Raw genomic sequence first — 24,608 nt, 5'->3', positions numbered from 1 at the left:
TTAAATCTAGACCTATTGGGTGAGTTAGGGCTTTATATCTTGAGGAGCGTGGTCTGCATAATCTTAAGTGTAAGTTTTGTCTGTCTGAGCTAAAACAGGAGAAAAATCTTGAAATGGCCATACAGAAAATAATGGAGTATCAAGTGGAAATTCGGGTTTAATTGTAATAATTTCTTGTTGTTTAAATATGCAATTTTTCCCTTAATTTAATAGGGAATCTATTAATCTGCAAATCTCGTAATAATAATTTAAAACTTGTTATTTACATAAAATAGTTGGTGATTATTTAAGAGGGAAAAAAGCTCAGGAGCTTACTTTGTGAGCAGTTTAAGAATGCGTGCTAGGAAAATGTTTAATTTTTACACATACTGAAATCTGCTGCCTCTAGAGAGAAAAAAAAAAAAATCAAAAAACAGTTCTTTATTTTGCAACCCAGCATTTTGTACTTCTTCTGTTTGGAAGAAACTTTTTCTCTTGGGTTTGGGAAACTATACAAAAGAAATGCATGGGTGAGAATTTCTGCTTTCCATTCTAGCACAGAGCACAAAGTAGGGAAGACAAAAGATGAAGTGTACATCTCTTTTGTGCTATAATTAATACTTTAATTTCTTTGTTTATCATGGTAAAGCTTGCAAAATAAATCGACTGAAGTGTCTGGCTTGTTCTGGGGAACATGTCAGCAAACCTTCAGCTCCTCAGCAGCAGCAGGTGGCTGCAACTTAGGTTGGGTGACAACAACCTGGCTGCTCTGGGATAACAACACTGCTGTCACCAAGGTGTCCCCTTGAGAGGCTTTTCTTTAAGGTGATCAGGAGTTTTATGTCACTGTTTTGCCCGAGAGTGGTAATTAGGTCAATCTTGCCTATTTGTGGCTTTTTGTTTGTTTGCTTCTTTCATTTTTTTTAAGTTCTCTTCCTTCCTAGCTTATTTGCCTAAATAACTTTCCAAACTTGTGATGTGGGATAAAGCCAAAGTTGCTACTTCCTAATCGTTTTTAAACAGAACTTTATTCATCATTTAACTTCCCTTGCTTTGCCAAATTACTAATAACATATTTCATTTGCCAAACCAAGGTTCACTGACATTGGTCTGTAATCCTTTCTTTTTTTTTCCCTTTTTCATTCAGATGCAATCAAGAATGAGTAAGTGTTCTAGACACCGTTTCTAATAAATCACAAATGCATTAATAACCCTGGAATTTGCAAGGCATGACCTAAGACACTAACAGCCACTAGATGTAGCAACTGGTGCTTAACACTGGAAATGCCCATTGTTAACACATTCCCAGGAAATATTTTTAGGCTTCTCAGGGGGAAATGTCATACATTTGATAATCAGGTCTTTTTTAGTTAACTGATGACCGATTTCTTCTGGGTATTTTAAGTTGTCTGTTCATTTTGTTCTCAGAAAAACCCCACAGGATGTTTCATTCAAAGGCATTAATTTCTGAAACCAAATCAGTGTCTCCTGGCTGTGTTGTTATGTACTCTCATTACAGAAAATACACACAGAGATCTGTAGTCCTCTCTACCCTCTGACACTGCTTTTTGCAGTTAACTTCTGAAAAGGTGCAGACTTTCTGGACCCTGTTTGCATTCACATTTAAAGCATTAGAACTCTTTTGTTACCACCATAAAGATTCTCCTGCTTGGTTTCTTGCCAGAAGTAGTTTGACTTTCCCTAAAGCCTGAGCATTCAGCTGTTGTCCAAGTTGTATAAATTTGTTTCTACAGGTGAAAAAAAACCCCAAAAACAATGGCTATGAAGAAACTACCAGTGGGCAAAGTAACTAATAATCTAATGCACTCTAAGACATGGCTGAAGGATATAATAAGAAGTTGACATTTAGATGCTGTGGTGATAAGTATAATAAAAGTATTTTAAACCTATATGAAGGACATCTCAAATTTTCATGTTCTCTAATTTCAAATCTAATTTCTTTTAAGAACAGACTGAGACTTTTTTTTTTTCATGCATTACTTCTGCTGGCTTACCTCAGATAATTTTAGTGCTTAAGATAAATCCCAGTGTATACCTGACTGTCAGCCCATTTCTATAGAAAAACTCACACAGGAGGGAAAAAGGAAGAACTCACTCCAAAGGTTAGCTGAAACCATCTACAGAATGCCCAAAGTAGAAAGCAGGAAATAGTTTGATAATCTCTGTGCTTGCCAGGGAAATCTCATAAACTCATCATATCAATATCTCTTTACCTGATAGAAGGTTTATTGCTGAAGTAGGAGGAGGATGGAAGAAGGGATGGGATCCAGAGCCAGCTCTGGTGAGGAACACCCTCCTGTCTCCTCTGAACAGGTTTGTGCCTGGGGAGCTGACAGCATCCAACTATTCCCTGTAAAAACCTGCCCACATCCAGCCCCACACAAAAGGCATTTTCTTCAAAAATACCCTGCTTAATTGGTGAAAGCTCAGGAAAGCTAATTGGAAATGTCCATCGAAGTTATGTGAAGCCCCTTCTGTTGGTTTGAACTGCTTTTTAAAGAAATGATTGGCTGGAGCAGTCAGCTCAATAAAATCTCCAGGCCTTTCTTTGCAGAATCAAGAACTGTCTTTTACTATTAATGATTATACAGATAATAAAAGACTGCAAGAAGTTGCTCTGTTGGTGACAGATTATCTTGATAGCCAGCCTAAGCATCTATATTTTTCATGGTGCTGACTATCGGGTGCCATGACTGAAGTGGAAGCTTCTTTTTTATTATTATTTTTATTTTTTTTCATGACACAGTCAAGTGAATGATCAGAATGTTGAGTAGCACAGTTTTGATGTTTTATTGGGATAATTTCAAAAAAGAGATAGCAGAATGGGGAAGAAGCCCAAAGGGCAGGCAGCTAGTTTGGTTCAGAGGTTTGGAGTAGTTCCCATGGTGGGAGGTTACTAAATAGAGTCTTCAGTTTTGAACAGAGGTACCAAGCATGAGAGGAGGATGGAGATGAATACAAAGGTATGTAAAATGATGACTGGCATGAGAACAATTATTTGTTATTTTTTTTCTAACTCAGAGAATGGTAGGCACGCAAGGAAGCGATCAGGAAGCAGATCTAAAATAAATAAAAGCACTTTGTAGTTTTCCAGCCAACGCCTAATTATATTGTGAAATTTGTTGCCACAGGATGTTTTGGATACTGAAAGTATGAATGGGTTCAAAAAACATTAGGCAGATTTATAAAGAACAGGCCATTCACAGCTCTTAAAGACAGAGATCTGAGTGCAATCTCTGGTTTAGGAAAGCCCAGAGGCACCGGTGCTGAAAACTGGAAGGGTATATTGGGACAGGATTTCTCAATGTCTGCTGTTCTGCTCTTTTTTCTCTTTCTTTTCATCCTTGGGATCCATTGCTGGGTGCTTTCATACAAGGCTAGATTGACCTTTCTTACATTATGTTGCTAGGTGACTGTTTTTCAAGGTGTTTGACTTTGAATATTCCTTTGATGAATGAGTTTGAAAAGGAATCAATAATTTTGAAAAATCCTTGCTGAAAATGTTGAAGTTCTTGTGATGTCAGTGAACTTTTTTTCTCTATGGACAGTGGTTAACTCGTATTTTCGTCCTTCTGTTTGATGAGATTGTGGCTGTATCCAAAGCATAAAATCTTCATCTTTTCATTAGAAGGGAAAAATCAATATTTAACTCTGTCATGATCCCTGAATTACTTTTTTTAAAACCTCCCTCTATGTGGAGACTGTCTAGTCCTGTTACAGTTGAATGTGTCAGGTTTTGTTTTAATTTTTGAGAAGTAAGACTGAAGGTTTTTTTCCCCCAGATGCTACAAGCAACAACAAAAATGCACAAAAAAGTTCAGTGGAGGAGCTATGCTCTTCTAAAGGGCTTAACCATAACTTGCCACTTCATGGAAATTCTCTTATGGATAATGTGACACTGACTTCAGTAAAATTATATGCATGTAAAAATATTTTAGGGTTCATCCCTTGATTTCATTAAATGATTGTGCATTAGAAAGCTATTAACCTCCACCCTTGTGTAATTTTTCCCTTCCCTCTGCCTCTTAAAAACCGGTGAACATCTGTGATTTTACTGAGTAAATTATCTCTTAAATTATGTTAAAATGTGATCATTTTACTTTTATGTATTCCTTTTGTGTCTTTTCAGGACAGCCCAGAAACTTGCAAGATCTATGCCGAATTAAAATCCGTCAGTGTATAGGCCTTCAAAACCTAAAACTACTTGATGAACTACCCATTGCCAAGGTCATGAAAGACTACTTAAAACACAAATTTGATGATATCTGATATCCATGAAGAGAAGAACTCTGAGCAAGATTAGTTATATTCCAGATACTGAAGAGGCTTGTTGCCTTGCACAAAGTATATCCTATGCAAATTCTGATTTTTCTGTGAAGTCAGAAGGCAGGTATACACTTCCTTGGGTTTTTTATACCACACGCTAGAAGGTCTTAATTTTTGGTTTCTTGGTCCAAGTTTACAAGGTCCAAGCTTTCTATACAATATTACATTTAAAAAAAAAAAATGCTGTTGGTTTTTTGTTTGTTTGTTTTCACATGAAGTGTGCAGACTTGCAGTGGAGGTGGAAGGTAGCCTCTCAAGGGAAGTGCTTGGTTGGAATTGGCGTGCCGGGCGATCACTCAAGGAAATGAAGTTGGGAAATCAAGGCACCAGTCCTGCAAAAGGATACCCATAGGAAGACCTCTGGAGCCCTGTTGCCTGTTGGGGCTCTTGTCTCTGCCAGGGTGTGTGTTTAAGCAGGACAGAGGGAAGAGCTGATGATACATCCTAGGGTACTGTATGAACAGAAGTTGGAAATTAGAGGAAAAAACCACGGTTATGGTGTTCAATCCGAGGGTCTATACATTGGCTCTTTTTATGTTGTTATTTTCCTAAATAGCATAGTTGGGATGCCCATAAAATTCAGGCCCTCTTTTTTCCTGACATTCCCTATGAAATGAGTGGCTATTTGTAAGTCTATTTTTAACAGTGACAGTACACTACAAAGAGGCATAGCCTCTGTATTTTTTACATTAACTTAAGAGGAAACAAATTTAGATTTTTTTTTTTTTTGAAGCCAATGTTTTCTGTTTCTCATACAGTGCCTCCTGTGCAATAATCTTTCTGATATATTTTCCCCTCATGTGTGATTCCCCCCCACACATTATTCCTCATTTAGTCTCAGTGCATTATTTGTGAGAATAGGAGCTGCTGCCTCACTGTAGTGTTGACATTACTGAAGGGATGCAGCAGTTGCTGTTCCTTCTTGCTCCCTGAATTTCATGAATGTATAACCTGCTTTATTTCAGTTTCAGTTGAAATCTGATCTACGGGTTCTCAGCCAAATTGTGTCCACTTAAAAACAAGACAAAAAAAAAAAATTAAAAAATTGTCCAAGCCCTTTTAATTTAAAGGCAGTGATGGACTTATTTTTTTGGTTGGTTTCTCTGAAATTCAAGTTGGTTTGGGTTAGAGAGTGGGAAGTGCACAGAAGTTCAGATGCATTTTATGTGTGCACCCAGAAAAGCCTCATTCCTATTGGAAGTTTAAATTTTGCAAACATTTAAGTGGTTTCCAATGATTGTGAAAGCAGCAACTGAAAGGAGTACTGAAATTTGGCTGCTGAGTGTGTTTTTCAAAAGATGTGTTAAAGACTTGTTTTCTGATCAAAAAACCCAAAAGTTCTCGCTATCAAAAAAAAAAAAAAAAAAAAAAAAATTGGGCCAAAATGTGCAGTTGTTTCACTCTCTTTATTTTCATGGGGCTGCTGAGTCATCATAAGGTTCTTGCCAGTGTCTTTTACTTCTTTTTACCATCCTGTTGGCTCCAGAAGAGTCTCTCTAAGATCAGGAGTGCTTTTGTACCAATTCTACCAGCAGAAGGGAGAAGATGAAAGGCAGGGTGGTGGCTTTTCAGTTGAATGCTGCCACTTTCAAAATCTTTTTTATTAAAGATAAGAAAGGTGAAGCAGGAATACTCATATCACTCTTATAGTTCCTTTTAGTACTTTCCAACCCTGGATTGCAATTCCTTGAGCAGGAGCCTTGTCACTGCTGATGGATGCACTGGAACTGTGGCAAGCAAGGAGGATTCTGTCTCCCTGTTGTTCCTGGCACTGCATCAGGTTTCCAAACAATAAATGATTTTTGGGGATTGGTGGCTCAGAGGGTTGCTAATGGAATATTGAACCTTTTTATCTCCACCTTGGGTGCTTGAGCAGTGACCAGAAGTTTGTGTCTTGGCAACATGAGCGAGCGCACAGTCCATGGGGTGGTCACCTCTTGGTAGTAGAGCTGTAGTAGTGCTTCCTCCAGGTTGGATGTTGTGGTGGTGGCCTTGTAGGACAAGGGACAACCCAAGACTCTGGGTGGGGGTGTGTGTGAGCTCCTTGCCCTGGTGGTGGCTGTTGGCTCCTGTTGAAGCAAGAAGGATCAGCTGGTAGGAGCTTTAGGCTCTGCAGTACTGAGGCAGGGCAGATGTTCAGAAGTGGCTGGCAGGTTTTAAGCATGAATCTTCAGTTTTGTGAAGTGAGATCAGAACCTTAAAATTGCTTCCTTTTGGGGTTTTTTGGGTTTTTTTTTAAAAATGACTTAGTGTTGTTCACTACATTTGTAAGTTGGTTTAAACCAATGTTCTTCCCCACTGAATTTTTACAGTACTATTTTCTAAGGTAATCTAGAGTATATTTTAGTTGCAATCTATATTAAGGCAAATTATTTGTTCTGTCTGTTGCTGTGACTGAAGAAAATTATGGCAGCCTTCGTTGGTAACAAGAATGCTATTTAATGAAGAAATGTGTAATTCCGTTATTTATTGTTTGAGGTTTGTTTTTTGGTTTCTTTCTTTTAAGTAACTGACATCTAAAGGGAACACAGATACATTTCAGGCCAGTAAAAAAGGCTTTCTTTTAAATTCATTTTCATTCTCTCCTCTCTCCCCTCCCCAAGGTGTGGAGGGAAGCCCTCACCCTTTCTTTCGGTGCTGAGCCATCTCTTGTAGCTGCTTCCTCTGGCATGGATTCAGCAAAGTTCTGCAGCACACGTGTCTCTGAACCTACTGATAACTTCTGTTCATTATCTGAAGGTATACGTGTGCTCAAGTGCCAGTAAAATATCATTATTCATTACTAAGCCAGCCCAAATTTCAGTAATGGGGAATCTGGTCTCTTTTTTTTTTTTTTTTTTTTTAATTGTTATTTTAAAAAATGTGCACAAATACTTTGAAGAACAAAGTGAAATTTTGTTTTTCGTTTGGTCTAGAATGTGGAAGGAGAAGTGCATAATACAGACTTGTTATGTAGCCTAGTTCCATTACCTTAAATTTCACAGTTGAACACTTTGAATAAACCTTAAGAAATTGGCAAATACACCAAAGAATCAAGATGAGTAAAAGACTCTGATCATTAACAAACTACAAACCTCATCCTTTAAAACAAAGCAGAAAGTTTTTGTAAATATTTATGTTTATAAATGTACAGCAGAGTAAGAGTGTTTTTTAGATTATTTAATTACCATATTTCTAAACTATTTACATTATAGACAATACTTGTTAGTTTGAAAAGCTCTTGTGTTTTTATTTTGTTTTGGGTTTGTTTTTATTTTAAAATTCATTATTACTCATGCTTGAAATAACTCTGGCTTCCTCAGGATAGTGTGGAAAATTCAGTTTGCTGGCTCTGGTTGGCAACCATAGGAAAACCCATCTGGACAAACTCATCAAATACCCAGAGGCAAAAGAGAATATGTAGCATATTTACCAGGGTGGACCTGAACTAGATGAAAAAAATTTGGATCCTAACTTTGTGAGTTCCATCTGTCAAGAGCCCCAGTGACATTGTGACAAGAGCAGCCTGCTCACAGGTTTAGCTTCCGTGCAACACTGTGTTACCAATATCATCATGTATTTTGTTCTTCCTTTTGCAATGTAAGTTTTTGCTTTGGGTCAACTCGAATTTAAAAAATAGAAAAAAAAGTTAAACCTGGTGAAAACCCCCTTTTTTTTTTGTTTTGTTTTGCTTATGTTCTGTTTATTTCTAATGTAATGTTTTAATAACATAATACCACTTTACAAGTTTTCTCTCAATGTTGGTCTGTCTCTTCTGCTCCTTTTCACTCCTCTGGTGCACATGGTTCTGGTAATGTGTTTGGTCCTCAAATTTGCCCCTGCAGACAGGAGTTCACATGTCCTATGAATTATAAGGTGATTTTTACTAGTAAATATCAGCATAAAGCTCACTTTAGAGCTGGCTTCAGAAGGAGGAACAGCCTGGTAGCTGGGTTTTCACTGCTCAGATTCCAGTGCAGCCACTTCAGGGTTTTTTGAAGGATTCACCTTCAAGTTCACATACTAAGATTCAAGAATGGTCTGAGTAGAAGTCATATTTTTCAGCTGAATCTGTGTGGTGTCCATTTACTGCTAATAAAACTTGAATTAAGGGGGCTGTCTATGAATATTCCTGGCACCCAACTTGGAAGCATTTGGTTTCAGTCGTGAGAGTAATGCACAAGCAAACATTGCAGTAATAGTGTGGACCCTAAAAGTTTGGGGAGGAAGGGGACTAAACTTACAGACATTACTGGTAAACCATATAAGGGGGGGGGGAGGAAAAAAATATGTTTTCCATTGATTAGTAGCAAATTCTACAAATATCACTAGGAACAGGTACACTGCAGAACCAAGAGTCATGTTTAGAACTTTGACTGGTGCATTTGCCTGGATGTTCCTGTTTATGTATCATATTTCCTGTTTGAGTGTTCAGTTGTTAAGTTGAAAGCAATTAATGACTAATGTTACTATTTTTAAGAAAACCAAACCTGATTTACAAGCTGTTGACAAATGACCTGTTGAGAATATACAACCTTGGTGTGCTCGGGTCAGTGTGCAATACAGAAGAGTATTTATTTTGTAGGGCAAAACACTTTTAACCATAGTGTCTAACATAATTTTTGTATGTTTAAAGCAAAAGTAACAGCTGATGGAAGTAAAGAGCAGGCTCTCTCATGTCTTCCTCTCAACAGCTTGGACTGAAGCTTTTAAATTGTCTTGGCTTTAGTCTCTCCCTTTGGTTGGGGCTACCACCACCTCAAAGGTTTTATTCTTCTTTGAAACTGGAATAGTAATGAGAGGCTGAAATTTGTTGCTGTCCTGGATCACTGGCATTTTGCATCTCTTCTGTGTGATTCTATTTCTTGATTTATGCTGTTAGCCCAAGTAAAGCTCAACGTGTGATTTCATCTCTTGACAATAAGAAACAAACCAGATACATACACAGCTTTATGAAGCCATGCTACCAGGAATTCCTCAGTCAGTGCATTCCCCAGGGACCTACAACATGTGGCTGGAACAGCAAAAAGCTGGGATTGAAAGCTGCATTGACTTTTATTGGGAAATCTCCAGCTGTCTAGTGAAGAAATCGGAACTCCAGCTGTTTCCTCCACATCTGGGATCCCTAGTGTTGCTGGCTGCTGTTTGGGAGGTCCCAGGTAAGTTTTGAATGCTGTTAAGGCTTCTCTTTGTGTTGGTAAGAAGGATGTTTGACACATCTACAGAGGGGGCTTGTAGAGATCTGAAAAATATCTGTGCCTTCTCTAAACTTGCTGGGGTTTTCTGTAGAGTGGAGTTTTTGTAGTCTTATAGCAAGTGTGTGTGAGAGGGATGGATGCTTCAGAGAGTATTTCCCAGGGTTTGACTTGATCTGTTGCAGTGTTTTAAGACCCCTTAGCATCCATGATATATTCCTGAAAGGTCTGGGAAAGGTGAACAGCAAGCTTCTAGGCAGTAAGTTACACAAGGGTAAATGCTTTTAAGAGAAAATTTAAGCTTGTAAACTGATGTACAGCAAAGAGCATCTACTCTTTGTTAAAGACCACAAAATTGGCCATAACTCTTCTGTTCTAACTTGAAAAATAGTTTCTTTGCTGGTTTTGTTCTCCAGATATATCAGAAGACCATCTCTTCCCATTCTGTCACAAGTAACTAAGAGTTAATGCAAATATTATCCTGAATTCCTGGTTTCTGACTTAGTCCATTGTAACTCCACTGAAGGTGGTGGTTACTCAGCATTTAATCTACTGTGAAAAAGCAAATAATTGATTTGGGTGGCCAGCTTGCAGGCCTGCTTTCTTTATGCCTAATGAGGAAAGTATTTTTGCAAAGTGTTTACAAAACACTTTGTGAAGGAGCAACGAGAGATTCTGTAATTGGGGCCAAATTTATGGGCAACCAAAAGATACGTTGGGTTTTTTTTCCTCCTTAAAACCATGTCCTATTTTGATAAGACTTAAAACACTTTGACACCCAGTCCTGAGTTGGTGAAAGACATTTTAGTTTGATTGTCCATTCTGTGTCTTGAGAAACCTAATGTATCAGCTTCATTTCTGATAAAAGGAGATCTTCAGCGAAATATAAACTCACTTTATTTCAAAGAATTATCTTTACAGCCATTACATAGAATAAATTCTGTGTGTATCAAAGTTAACAGCAGGTTCTTTTGTTCTTTCCTGAACAGATGCTTGCTAGCAGCCAGTACTCTGCATTCACAACATGCTTAAAACACTGGGTTGCAAATTTGGGTAGCACCTTGTTGGCCAAAACAGAGCTGCCCGTGTCACTGGTCTAAGCTTAAAGTGAAGATGGGAAAAGTTACATATCTATGTCCTCTTCTGTATGATTTTTAGCTTCTCAACTGTTATTACAGATACTAGAAGGATAATAGAAATTTAGGTTCAGCATCAGCTAGTGCTTGATTTTTAAGCCTCAGGGAATGCCCAGCTGAGTTATTGAAATGTGACTTCCAAGCTATGCCTGTCTCAAGCAGCTCAATTTGAGATCTCTCCCCCATCTACCTGGGTGTTGCTCATCTCATGATGGGTGTCATTATAGCTCTTAAGAAGCAAACCCAAATGATTTTTAGAGAACAGCCAGTCTGAAAATGAAGTGACCAGGATTTTGGGTCGGAAGATGAAGCTGAGATGTGGGATTGTATATGTGAGAGAGAGCAGAAAATGTGGCTTTTGATCTTGAAGAAATGTTTGGTATGTGGGTTGTTGGGCTCAGAAGTTTGAATGTCCTTGATATAAAATAATGTGCATGGAGTCTGTTCCTTTTCTACTTGACGTGAGCTATTAAATGGTTAGTCAGCCAGAAAAAATCAGTGTTTTTTGATGATTCAGGCACCCTCCTGGGAAGTGGAAGACTTGAATTAAAGTTCACTCTGAACCAGGCAAAGCAATTAAGGATGGGGATTTGCTCTTGTGTTGCCACCTTTTAGTGTTGTGGTGGTGGCAAGCTTGTAAAATTGTGCCCCAGAGAGAGAGAGCATAACAAAACTGGTACACAAGCTCCAAGGTTGACCCTGAGAAGTTATTCCAAGCAAGGACCCAGCTGGATGGGGCTCACCCTTCTGTGTCTTCCAGGTGTGAACAAAAAATTGATGCTTTTGGAGACTTTATTGTCCCTATTTATCTATGATCTACTTGGAAAAAAAAGTTCAGATCTCTTCTGGTTCCCTGAGCACCTTGAGCTCTGGAATATGGGCATAGTCCAGGTCTAATCTTTGATATCAGTGCTGACTTTCTTTTCCTCTTTCAGGTCACTGAGGAGGGCAGGGAATGAGACCTTCCTTGCCCTGAAGGGAGAGCATCCTGGCAGGTGGATTCAGTGATGGGGTTGCAGGTATTGTGTAATGGTGGCATTGGCCACTCCAGCTCTGGGCAGTGCTTAGAACCACTGAGGAGTGGATGGAGGGATCTCTGCTGGCATCTGAAAAAGGGAAGGGATCTGGGTGAAGCATATGGAAGGATATTTAGGCTGAATCCAAAGAGAATTAATACATATTTATTGGTGTAAGTTGAGTGTGTAAGTAGGGTGGGCAGCTGAGCAGATAGAAACCAAACTTTAATGGAGATGCATAGAGAAGAAGTGAGAAATAGGGGTAGGATATCCTCTAAAATACATTTACCACTGGTTATCTTGAAATCTTTGGCAGCTTACACCTCCTGCTCTGCTATCAGAGGAGCACAACCACCCCACAACTTACAGATACTGTATAGTGGGTCAGTATTAATGCCACCCCCTCTGTCCTTTGCCTCTTTCCTACTATGCCAGCCTCTACTGCACCATCTCCTCACCATATGAAGGCAGAAAAGGAAAGGTGATGAGGAAGAGGAGGCTGGGGTGGTGATTAAGGTGGCTGTGATAATTCTATTTTGTGCCTTGAGGTGTGCCTGGGGGGAAAGGCCACATCTTTGTCACAGGGTAGCTGAGTTTGCTATTGATCTGTTGTCAATCTAAGTGACAAATCTAAAGTTTTTGTGATACTGCTCAGGGCTCCTATATGCTTTGTTTTTATTTGATGTTAATCATCTTGTTTGGGTGAAGAATTAATACTTTTTTGTTTTTATAAAACCAAAATCTTTCACTCTGCATTTTCATTTACTTCAATCCCAGAGCTTCATCCCAGATCACCAACTTATCTGTGGTGTTGTTTGAAGTCTAAAAAAGTGCTTAGCAAGCTTCTTTCCCATCACAGCCAGTTTCTATTTTAAAAGAATTTTAGGGATGTATTTGCATTATTAGTAATATATCCTGCAAGTTCTTAATTTGTTCATGTCCCAGCAAATTAAATCAAGTGGCTTTCTCTAAGAGTCTGATGAGTTGGTACCAACCAATATTAGGAAACTTTAAATGGTTCCAAATAAGATTTCTTTGAAAGACGATCCAGATATGGGCACTTTTAATCTTATCTGGCAAAGAGCTTCAGATAACCTCTGCTGCTCAGTGCACCTTCTGTTTTGTCTTTTCTTCTTCCCAAGCTTAGGTACAATGCTGGTCAGTTTTCCCCTGAAGACTTTCGTTGTTTTGGTTTTTTGGTTTTTTTTTTTCCCCTGAAATTTTTGAAATCTACCATTTTGAGCACGGAAAAGCTTTGCTGAACTTGAATTGCTCCCCCTAAGACCTCTTGTTTCAAAGGGTATTTTTAATAGCCCCTGCATTTTGTCCAGAAGCTTAATGCCTTATCCAGTTCTGTGTTAATTTGTAGTTACCATGTCAATAAAGAGGCTTTTTATCAGATACATGTAGTGTAACAGTTACTGTACAGCTGAACTTGCTGGCTTTGAGTGTTTCCTGTGCTTCATAAATACTTCTATAATCTGTTGTGCAAGCTCAGCTGTTCTTAATTCTAATGTGATTCATATTGTACTTAGACATTCTTGGCCTGTCAGAAGTATTAATATATATTAGTGCCATATCTATTGAAAATTGACATGTTTTTTGCAGCACTTTAATTTGCACTTCTTTATATTGCAGCATTTCAGATTGAGCAACACAGCATTGTTTGCTTTTAAATTTCCCTCTCTCCTTCAGTCCTGAGAAACCAGAAATAATTAGATTAAATTTTTCTCTTGGCTTGCAGAGTTTTCACTTGTAGTGAATTGTGCCATGCAAAGCTGTGTCCCTCCAGTGAGAATTTGGTTGTCATTGTTATGAGCTCCATCTGGACTGTGTAATACTTTGTACTTTGCACTACAGAGACTCTTTGCCCGTGGCTCAGAGTCAGAAATCCTACCTTGCCAACAAGTAGGAGCAGCTCTTTCCTCTAGCAAAAAGTGCCATGCTTAACCCCTCCAGGCTTTTCTGCTCTTGTACAGAAAAGAATCTGACTCTAAAGCTCCAAAGGTGACAACACCTTGACTCCCAGCAGACAGCAAAAAGCATTTTGGGAATGTTGAGTTCCATGTGGAACTCAGCTCAATTTCTTCAATGGGTCATGGGAGACCAGAAGGAAAATTCCAACTTCCATCTACATGAGGCAAATAATCTATTCACTGGATCAAAGTTGATCTTTGGGAAGGAGTTTGGATGCACCTTAAAGGTCCATGTGATGGCAAATCAAAAGCCTTTATTGTTCAGGCACTTCTGTGTTGAATTACCCCTCTGCAGAGGAGGAGCTGGAGCTGTTGTTTCCAGGCTGAGTCTTCCTGAGTTCAGCTGGGAAGCAATAAATATTACTTTGTGTCTGTAAAGGCTTTCATCTTGCTGAAGATACCATTTTCTTCTATAATCATGGGGGTAGTAAATTATTACTATTCATTTATTGCTATTAATATATTCCTACTATTAATATTATTACTAGTCAGCCTTTCTGTTTAACATCAGACTTCTAGAGTTTGTCTCTCTCACTCCCCATATTGGTTTCTTTGCTGCCATCATATATGCCATGCTCTTTATTGAATGCTTTCCTGGCATAGACCCACCAGTTCTTTACTGAGGTTTTGATTCTGACAAGGTTTTGTAAAACCAAACCTTCTTTGGAGGGGTCTCTTATGAAGTAATGAGGAAGCAATGCCACTTGGCTATTTAAATGCATGGATCTGGGGTTTGGGTAATTAGGGTTGTTTTTTTCCACTCAAGACTTACCTACTGGGTCAAGAGAACATCAAGTGCTCCCAGCAAAAGTGCCCTGGTTGGCAGAAAGCTGCTCTAATGACTCTCTGCTAATTTTTTTTTCCTTGCACAAGGGCCATACTTGAAGCTGGTGCTGGAAGAAACACTCCTTAAAGCATAAACTCTGCTGATGTTGCATTGAAATAACATTTAAGTGCTTTTTCTCTGCACCCAGAAGAAAATGCACAGCTCATTTTTGAAGCCTCATCTGTTTGGTTTCCTGTCCTCATCCATGTTCTCTCCCATTTCTTTTCCCAAAATGCATTAAAGCATCAGCAAAGTCAACTATTCTGTGATGAAAAAATCTACTTGGAGTTGAAACCTTAATTTACCTGAAGGAAACTATTAGGAAACTTAGGTTTTCATTGTAGAGGTTGCTGTTGATCTCTGATATGGGATCTCCTATAAAGGCAGAAGATGAGCTGAAAGTTCCCTTGACTCATCCATCTTACCAGAACATACCCCAGCATCAATACATTTGGGTTTTTTGTAGCATTTATTCTCAAAATAGTCACAGCTGCCTTTTGATTCCTGCAGTGCACAGATGGGAGCTTACAGTACAGTTTTTCCCCTGGAATGATGTATTGCTATCATGACCTTGACTTCTGCTCTTATAGAGGTTCATGGCCATAAAAATCACTTTGTTCAAGAGCAGTGGCTGTAACAAATAAGCTTAGCTAAACCATCACTTTTTCACTTTTACTGATTTCATTCTCCTGCTTTATGACAGAGGTTAATATAGAGAATTAGATTTCAGTGACATTGTTTAAACCTCTTTATCCTTGTCTAATTAAATGGAATACTTTAAAGATGATTCATATTGCTTGACACCCTTGCATCTAAACACTCCTTCTTTTAGATGGAAAGTAAACAAAACGTGCAGAATAAAACTTCAAGTTGGCCTGCCTTCCAGTTACTGAGAAAAGGGGATTTTTTTGTTTGTTTGCTTTTGGGTATTTTTTTAAAGCTTTCAGAAGAAAGCACTATACTTTTCCAGTATCTGATGTGATGATAGCCAGCTTCCAGACAGACAGATTCCCATAAAGCTTTTCTTGAAGGGAAGAATCCCAAAGCCTTGAAGGCAACTCCTCTCCTGGTGCAGAGCAGCAGCATCACCTCCTGCAGAGTGACACCAGTGAGGTTTTGAGGTTGCAACTTCACCCAAACTGCATGCTGATGGTAGGACCAAGACAAAGTACAACCTTCCCTCAAGCCCACCACCCACCTCCTCATGGGATCCAACTTTTCTGGTCTACAGTGTACCCTGGTGAAGAAATGTATGGAAGGGAGAGCAGGACTGTTTGACACCCCATGTAAGGTTCAACCCACCCTAAGACCCCCAGGTTTTGTCAGCTCACTTAACAAGGAGACACTGAAAGTTTTCTTCCTTAGAATGAGTACTTCTTCCTGACCTACCAGGAATTACTTGGTTTTGTACAACATTTCTGTGCACTGTCCCTTCCAGAAGGAGTGGTGTGAGTAACAAAGGCAGGGTTGAAAGATACTATGGTTTCCCTTCCTCCTCATGGCAGGACTTATGATACAAAGAGCACAGGATTTCATTGATGTTTGTGGCTGTTTCTGCTTGTGGGCTTTTCACAATACTGTGGTCAGGAAGATGACAAGATAAAGGATGACTAGTGTAGATCTGCTCCCTCTTTTAAAATAGGAATAACCCCTTTTTCTGATTATATTTCCTCTCCCCTCCCTTGGAAAAGTTGACTCAGAAATCCATCACAAAGGAAATAAGTTCATTTGAATTTCTATTGAACCTTGAAAAGCTGCTTTTATAAAGTCCTACTTGGAGGCATTCAGCAGTGGGGCTTTTGACAAGAGCAGAAGGCAAAACTGAAACTCCCAGTCCAAATACTCTGGTGTCAGTGGCTTGCCCTTGGCTCTTGCACCATATCACAGATGAAAAATGAGACCATTTCTTATTCTTGGGGGGATGCTCTGTGATCCCAGGCATCAGTCGCTGTCGTAGTAAGAATTTCTACCATACAAGGAAAAATTACTGTTAGCTCATGGGAAAAAAAAGGCCAGCAGAAATCTGCTTTACTGTATTTGGAGGTGAGAGAAGGAGGAACTGCCTGTATATGATGAGTTATTTCCCTGTGCCAGTACTAAAGTTCTGATGTTGGCCTAAGCAAGAACTTGTACATTCAGCCTTCTTTTTTTTGGTGGCGTGTTGAATGGGGACCTTGTGTACTCAGACTCATTTTCTTCCTTTGAGACAGCATTACTCAGAAGAACAAAAATCTCCAATGAAAAAGTGTCTGTTTTCAGTCCCATGCTGGATGTGTTTGGGGAGCAAAATGGGTGTTCTCTCTTCTCAGCCCAACATAAAAAAGGTGTGTGAAAACGAGCAGCAGTTTTATAGCTATGTTAGGAAAATAGAATAGATGCATCCATGGGAATGCCACTGTCATTGCTTGCATCACTACTGGGCTTTTTATGCCCAAAGAAGCTATGGTTAAAAAGGTTCATGGTTAAGCTGCCACCAGATTTGCAAGCATCGAGGGCTCTGCAGAGGGACCTGGACAGCCTGGAGAGTTGGGCTGATTCCAATGGGATGAGGTTCAACAAGGCCAAGTGCCGGGTCCTGCACTTTGGCCACAACAACCCCATGGGGAGCTCCAGGCTGGGCACAGAGTGGTTGGAGAGCAGCCAGGCAGAAAGGGACCTGGGAGTCTGGATTGCCAGGAAGCTGAACATGAGCCAGCAGTGTGCCCAGGTAGCCAAGAAGGCCAATGGCATCCTGGCCTGTATCAGGAACAGCGTGGCCAGCAGGTCCAGGGAAGGGATTCTGCCCCTGTACTCAGCCCTGGTAAGGCCACAGCTTGAGTCCTGTGTCCAGTTCTGGGCCCCTCAGTTTAGGAAGGATATCGAGGTCCTGGAACAGGTCCAAAGGAGGGCAACCAGGCTGGTGAAGGGACTTGAGCACAGACCCTATGAAGAGAGGCTGAGAGAGCTGGGCGTGTTCAGCCTGAAGAAGAGGAGGCTCAGGGGAGACCTCATCGCTCTCTACAACTCCCTGAAAGGAGGTTGGAGCCAGGTGGGAGTTGGTCTCTTTTCCCAGACGACTTTCAACAAGACAAGAGGACACAGTCTTAAGTTGTGCCAGGGGAGATTTAGGCTGGATATCAGAAAGAATTTTTTTACGGAGAGGGTGATCAGGCAATGGAATGGGCTGCCTGGTGAGGTGGTGGATTCTTCATCCCTAGAGACATTTAAAAAGAGACTGGATGTGGCACTCAGTGCCATGGTCTAGCAACCGCACCGGTGGGTCAAGGGTTGGACTTGATGATCTCTGAGGTCCCTTCCAACCCAGCTAATTCTATGATTCTATGATTCTATGATCTCATTTCAGTGTAAATTGTAGATGTGGGGTCTTGCTCCAAAGAAGCTACATGGTCTACGTTCAATTATCAGAACTATTTCTTCCTGAAGAAGTTGTAGAGCAAAAGTGCCTCTTGAAGGCTAGAAATGAAAAGCTGTTTCTGCATTTTTCATCTTTATAAGTAGCTGGAGGCTTCCAAATGGTTAAAAAATATCCAAATGGTTAAAAAAATATCCATGTATCAGCCTAATTCCTACTTGTTAAGGAGAGGCTGCACACCTCTTTATGGATTGCACAGATTATTCATATTTTGTTTCCCATAACTCATTCTGCTGAACTGTAGCTGATTCCAACAATTCTTCAGGTAATAAAACTCAGGCCAGTGTAGCAAGTCTTCATTTTTTTCCCCTTGTGATTGATTGACAACCTAATGTGTCTATGAAGGATGTCTCTCTGGTTTTGAACGTGAGTTTGGGGAGGTCTGAGAGCTAATGTTCAGCAAGGTAATGCTCTGAAGTTTGGGAAAATCTCTCTTGAGTTCAGGATGTCAAGTTATTTTAGTGAATTGAGTTTCTGGACACTGGACTAACTGTGTGTTTTTAAAAGACATTTTTAGTAGTAGAGAAATAATGTCATTTTTGATAGGTCTGCTTTATATAACACTTGGTTTTTTGTGTTTAAACAGGTCTCAAAATAACAGGTGGCAATAGGAAGGCAAATAATGAGATTAATATGAGGCCTTAACTTGGTGCATACTTTTTTCTTACGTCAACATTTGAGTTTATTTCTCAAGGGTTAAAATCTGACAAGTCCCATTTTACTTGTCCCTAATTTTATACCAGTCTGAATCCATGAAACTCAGCACTCAATCTCTGCATCATGTTTGTCTGGCCAAAAACCTGACATTTCTACTATTGAAAATACTTTTTTTTCTTAAATTTAAAAATACAGGGAGCAGGGGAGATTTTGCAGATAATCTTTAAGGCAAGGTCACTTGTGGCATTTCTTGAAGGAGTTGGTTTTGCAGCTCTCATAGCACTAAACAGAACGAGGAGCCCTGGGAATCTGAGCTGGGTTTGGGAAGGGCCCTGGTGTCATTTGGCCCTGCCAGGGCTGCTCCTTTCTCATAGCTCCCCCTCCAGAATTTTGTAGACTAAACAGAAGAGCTGTGTCATGGCTGTTCAGGTCAGGAAGGACAAGAAATAAATGGGTTCAGCCTGTATTTTACTATAACTTGCTGGCTTGTGCATGGGGTTGAAAACGTGCAAGCCTCAAAAGATCCTTTAAAGATGTATAATCACTATAATGAAGCTTGCTCTTAATTAGTAGTGCTCTTAACTTGAGTGTTTGCATTCTGAATTCTGCCTTCCAGCTCCTGGAATTCAGGCTGTATATTTTGCTTGACTCCTAGAGTTTTGTCCCTCAAACCATCATTTCTTATCAAGGGTTTCCAAGACTTCTTTTTAGTGTAGGCAGGGTGGTTAATGAAGTGGCCCCTGCTTGGTTTCACTTTTTCTTTGCATCCACTCTTTTTGTGATAACAGACTTAAAGGGTGTGATAAAAAGTTGTAGGAGCAGCAAATGAAGCAATAAGCAAGCAAATGTCTGCAAGTGCTCTAAGAGGTTTTTCATGTACCAGGATCTGTCAGCTACCTCTGTGCTTCCAAAACATGTCCATCCATGCTCTGGACTAAGGCTTTATGCCAAAAAATATGAAGTCTGGTGGAGTCAGTGGCTCTTCCCAGTGCCACTGGTGGGCTTCTTATTTGGGTCTGAGACAGGAGAGGCCCAAAATCCTTCTGGTTGGAAAAGACCTTCAAGATCATCAAGCCCAATGATTAACCTGGCTCTACCAGTGCTAAACTGTGTCCCTTCAAAGATGTTTCCAGCTCCTCTGATCTCACCAGGAGCTTCCCTGTATTAGGAAGGCTTTTTCTGCATTGTGACTAAAACCACCTCACAAGAGCCAAAGAATAGCCCAGCTTTGGAAATTCTTGTGTTGTTATCTGCGTCAGCTGCTGTCCTGATCTGGTGACCTCAGGACCTGAACACATGGAGCCTGTACTGCCTGTGTGAAAGAGCCAGCCCCTCTGGCTGGAAATGGAAGAAATTAACAGGTTTTGTAGTTTCTGGCAAAAAAAAGAGGACAGGAAGCCTGTTGACCAGTGTGTCAAAGCTCAGTTTCCTTCTCTGGAGTGAATGAATCTGTTGGGTTCCCAGTGAAGTTATTCCTTGAGTTTGCAGAGTAGGTGATTTCCATCTCCATCCCTCAGCCCTCATGACTACAGTGTCTGGTGTCAGCTATGAGAGCCCTGGGTAATCCCACTCTTCCTCAGCTGGGAGAGGCTGGAGAGCTTCCAAACCATGTCCCATCTGTGCAGTTACCTTTTTATTACTAGGAACTGCAAGGTGCTGTAGGGCTGGGGGGAATGAATGAAGTCTGTGTTGGTTTTATATGGCTTTTGAGTTGTTCAAATGACTCTAATAAGCTGCTTTGCATTACAGGATAGGCAGACCAGTATCTCAGGAGGTTTCCTAAGTTTGGCTCGTTTTCCTTGAGCTTGATAAGCAGGAAGGACAGTCCCTAATGGGAGAAGAAGGAGAGAAGGAGCAAGGAGACATGTGCAACCTGGAAAACTTGCCTGTGAGTTTGACTTGACTCCATCTAGGGAAGGAAGCTGATGCTAATGGCTCTGCATGAGATAACAAATTATACTCCAGCATGTGTTTTCTGTATTCATTACAACATGTCATAAGGAGTGGAGAAACAGGATGTATAATGTGGGCTTATTTCTGGAACCTCAGGAGAGCTGCCCAGATGTTGAAAAGAAGTAAGGAAGAGTTGGAGATAAAGGAGAAAGACCTCCAGGGTGGGACTGGAAAAGCTGATCCAGAATAGGAGTCATTAAAATGTTTGCTCACAGTCACACCAGCTGGCTTCCAGCATCAGGGGAGCTTTCCAGATAAGCTCTGGACAGTAGGAGCATAAATAAGGAATTTGTTCCAAAAGGGTGAAATAAAACACTGAAGGATGCAATACACCCATAAATAATTATTTAAAAGAGCTCCCCTGAAAACAGCTGCTGGGGAGAGTGTCCTAACGTGAGCCTGAGGTGGGGAATAGTGTGATAGCCTTGCTGTTTGGTGATAGCTGTTGTGCTCTCCTCTTCAAGGGGATGTTAAAGGAAATTGCAGTCTTGTTGCTATGTGTAGCTGTGTGCTGGGGATGTTTCTGCTCCCTGAGGTTAACTCTCAGGGGCTGCATTAGGGACTGATGAAACTCAGGACACTTGATCCCTGCGTGCTCACAGCATGTGGTTTTGTATGAATTATCCCATCCTGGTCCTTCCCCAGAGCTTTCCCAAGATTTTCCTCCTGTCCTGCCTCTCTGGAAGGGTGGCAGTGGGGTGGGGACAGCAGCTCTGCTGACCCCATTTGCTTGCCTGGTGAGGCTGCTATTTTTCTCATTGCTCTGATGATTTTGCTGTATTTTAATTTAATCCCTGATCCTGCTAAAACCAGAGTTCAGGATCTCCTCTGTTGCCCAAGCATGCAGTGCTTTCTTGCCCTAATCAAAGGGCATGTTCTTCTCTACACACACACACACTTCTGCAGGGAAAAAAAAAAACCCACAAAAAAAATTTTGCAGGCTTCCCCACTCTTCCCTGTTGTTTTGTGTATTTACGAGAATCCAGATGCTGCTATTAGTAGGTAAGGAAAGCCCAGAACATTTTGCTTCCTTGTGAGTAATACCACATTTTAATTGTTCTGATTTCAGGACTAAAGTCTCTTTAGTTATTTATTAAAAAAACAAAAAACCAACCCTGTGAGATAAGTTAGAAAGCTATTTCCTGCTCTTACTGCTCTGTTCCCGTGTCCTTGTCTTTATCACTATGGAGTTCTTGTGCCTTTCCAAAGCCCCTCTTGGCAGGAGATTCTCAGATGCATCAGCCTTACAGAGAGTTTGTATAGGAGAAAATGCCAGTGACTTGGATCCAGGTCCTTGTGGGGTGAAAAAAAAAAGAGCTTTGCAAAATGCAGTCACTAAGAAGCGTCTGCAAAGTGTGTTACAGGGTTTTTGTTGCATCTCCCAAGTCTCTTACTGTAGAAGCACTGACCCACATTTGGTGCAGTACAGTCCCCATCTCCTGAGCACTCAGGCAAGACAAGATGTGTAAGGAAAGAGATTCCTCCTCTGAGTTTGGCTTAAATAGTTCTGAGGGGATGAAACAGTCCCCAAATTATTACTTTTCTCCCCAGACCTTGGCTGAAAGTTGGCTCAGCAGGACTGGGAATACATCGAGCAGCTGCTCATGCAATAAGCTCATGTTGCAATCAATCTATTGGAATTCTGATGGGGATAGATCTGCTCCATCAACCAAACACATTGAGGGACAACAACCTTTTTAGTGTACTGAACGAGGGCAGTGCTCACCCTTCCTCTGCTCTGAGGAAGCATAAAGAAGCTGTAGTGGTACATTTTGATAGTTTCAGCTAAATACTTGAAAATGTCAGAAATTATCTGAATTGTCGTAACTTCTTGCATCTGATAGTGTTGGAGTCAAGTGGGTGGATGAGAGAGTAAATCAGCAGAGAGCTGTGAAGCTTGGGCTGATGGGCAGTGCAGCTGACAAATAATGGGATGATATCATCCGTTTCCTGGAAAATTAGTTTTTTTCTGGCCAAAGCATTCCAGACCCCAAGTGCTTACGTGAGCTGTAGAGTTCCTGGAATATTTTAAATAGATGTTTCAGTAGTCCAGGTGTAATGTGATTAAGGATGAGTAACAGCAAGATATGACTCAAGATCAAGATTTCTGGTAAATTTTTATGTAGGCAGCAGTAAGAATTACAGGCAAGGAAAAGTGAGAGATATGGAAAAGATCTGGAAAAAACTTAACGTGGGGTCACCGAGTGGTTTAACCTATGTCATTTTGGGAGTGGAGAGCATTTTCTGAGCTGCATTACCACCCAAATACAAGAATGTTTAGGTTTAGGATTTTATTTTCCCTCTATAGGAGGACTCATGATTTGGAAGTATTGAACCACCCAAAGGAAAAGGAAGATTAGAAAAAAGAAGTCAGCTTGTATGTCTAGCAGGTGGTTTGGAAGCAGAGTGAATTGCTGACCTGGAAGGTTGACTCCTGCTTTTTGCATAGTGGGGAAGGTGATTCCTGGTTACTTTTTTCAATCACCTTCTGCTGAGTTTGTTGTCTCCAATCAGTTGTAAAACATGGTCAGAGTCCTTAGGAGAGAGGCCCAACATCACTGCTGGAAGGTGGTAAGAGACTTTCTGAATATTACAGACAACCTGAAAGATGAAGAGGGATTTTATTTGACAGTTGCTTGATTTCAAACTTACAATGAAGCAAAAAGTGGACAAGGAATTTTGGACAACTACTTCACTGGTGGTAAATGTAAGGAAAATGCACAATAAGGCTTGGGACCTTGGGGTGGGAGGATGGAGGAACTGCTCTAGCACCAAGATAGGGTTTCTCCTGAGCAGACACAACTGAATCACTCCTGATGAAGCAGATACATTAAGAACAAACTGTTCTGAGATCCTCTCCTGAAAGAGACTAGAAAAAAACCAGACAAAACACCACAGGATTATAGAGGTAAAAAGAACACGCAATGTCAACAGAAATGAAGACAGCTATGAGTGAACCTTAGTAACACCACCAGCATCTTCCCATCATGATCCTCAGAACAATAAAAATAATCCAGGGCTGTACATGCTCCAGCCAGCTGCTGAAATCAAGGTGCAGGTATGTTAAGACTGAACCCAGCCCGTCTGGGCTGCTAAGAAGTAATTGTGCTTAGGAGGATTGTTAAAAGATAAACACACACCCCTGCCTCCCCCAGTGACATGCCTCATCCTAATAGTATTCTGTGCTTAGTGTATCTGGCAAAGATGGACTGATCTTTTCTCATCCTTGTAAGATCAGTTGGCCAACAGAGAGGATCTAATTAACTTGATAATGACTGTTTTGACTTAGTGTTTACAGATTGTCTCCTCTGAGGAGACCTTGAGTGTGGGTGGATGGGGGTCAGGGAGGATAGAGAGATGGTTGGGGCTAAGTACAAGTCATATTCTGGTTTTGCTACAAAACTCCTGAGGTGTAGGGAAGGGCAGTTCCAGAGCTGAGCACCACGTTCAGGGCATGGGTAAGCTGAGGATTTACAGCAGTGAGTAAATTTTGTTGGATTCTCTGTTCTCTCTGCATCTGTCACAGCTGTTGGTAGGTTCTTGTTTTGAATACCCTGAAGGATTTTGTACTGTTTGCAAGATTAATCTGTCACCTTTTTGTTCACTTTAGTGAGCCAGTTCTGAATGTGGGCACACATTCAATGTCTCAGTGACACTGGATTGGGAAGGCCAAGACTTTGACTTAGCCCAAAATTTGGTTAGAGTACCTCAATACTAAATGAATGGGTTGCCAAATTAATAGCAACCAGAGGGGAACAGGGACTATCCAGCCCCTGAACAAGCAGTAGGAAAGGAGAACTTTTTTTCCAGAAACAGGTGGCACAGCTCTGGAGAAAAGGGGCAGCAACAGGTACCTTCAAAAGCTATTTTGGGAGCTGACTGCCATTTAAATGAACAATGAACAACATGCTTGGATGGCAAGTAGAAAAGAAATGGAGGTGTTTTCCCTGCATCTTTGAGCAGCTGCTGGGGACAGGCTCTTCTGGTGAAGAATATGTTTGTTTTTTCCTCCATCTGATCATCAGCCACAGAAGTTGCTAGGGTAAGATACTTTCTGGAATCCAGGGGCTCCATCTGCTCCTTCAAGCACTGTTGCCTCTGTTCCAGTAGGGTGTTTTGGTTTTGATTCAGT

General features: G+C 40.6%; 1 protein-coding gene across 2 annotated transcripts in view; it reads left to right on the top strand.

Moving 5' to 3' along the window:
• ASB7 (ankyrin repeat and SOCS box containing 7) overlaps positions 1-5,666 on the top strand; it is a 29,066-nt gene extending 23,400 nt beyond the window's left edge. Inside the window, exon 7 of one of the 2 annotated variants that reach the window (XR_011727926.1) lies at positions 4,130-4,235. Coding sequence is in view for 1 of the 2 variants with exons in the window: in XM_071754218.1 (XP_071610319.1) it covers positions 4,130-4,269 (140 nt within the window). In the remaining variant the exon portion in view is untranslated. Of the gene's footprint in view, positions 1-4,129 lie in introns of both variants that reach the window. The other variant, XM_071754218.1, reaches the window with a different exon arrangement.
• Positions 5,667-24,608: the final 18,942 nt, after the last annotated feature.

Source organism: Heliangelus exortis, chromosome 11 (assembly GCF_036169615.1).
Source record: "Heliangelus exortis chromosome 11, bHelExo1.hap1, whole genome shotgun sequence".
NCBI lineage: Eukaryota > Metazoa > Chordata > Aves > Apodiformes > Trochilidae > Heliangelus > Heliangelus exortis.
This window is presented reverse-complemented; position numbering and strand designations above follow the sequence as displayed.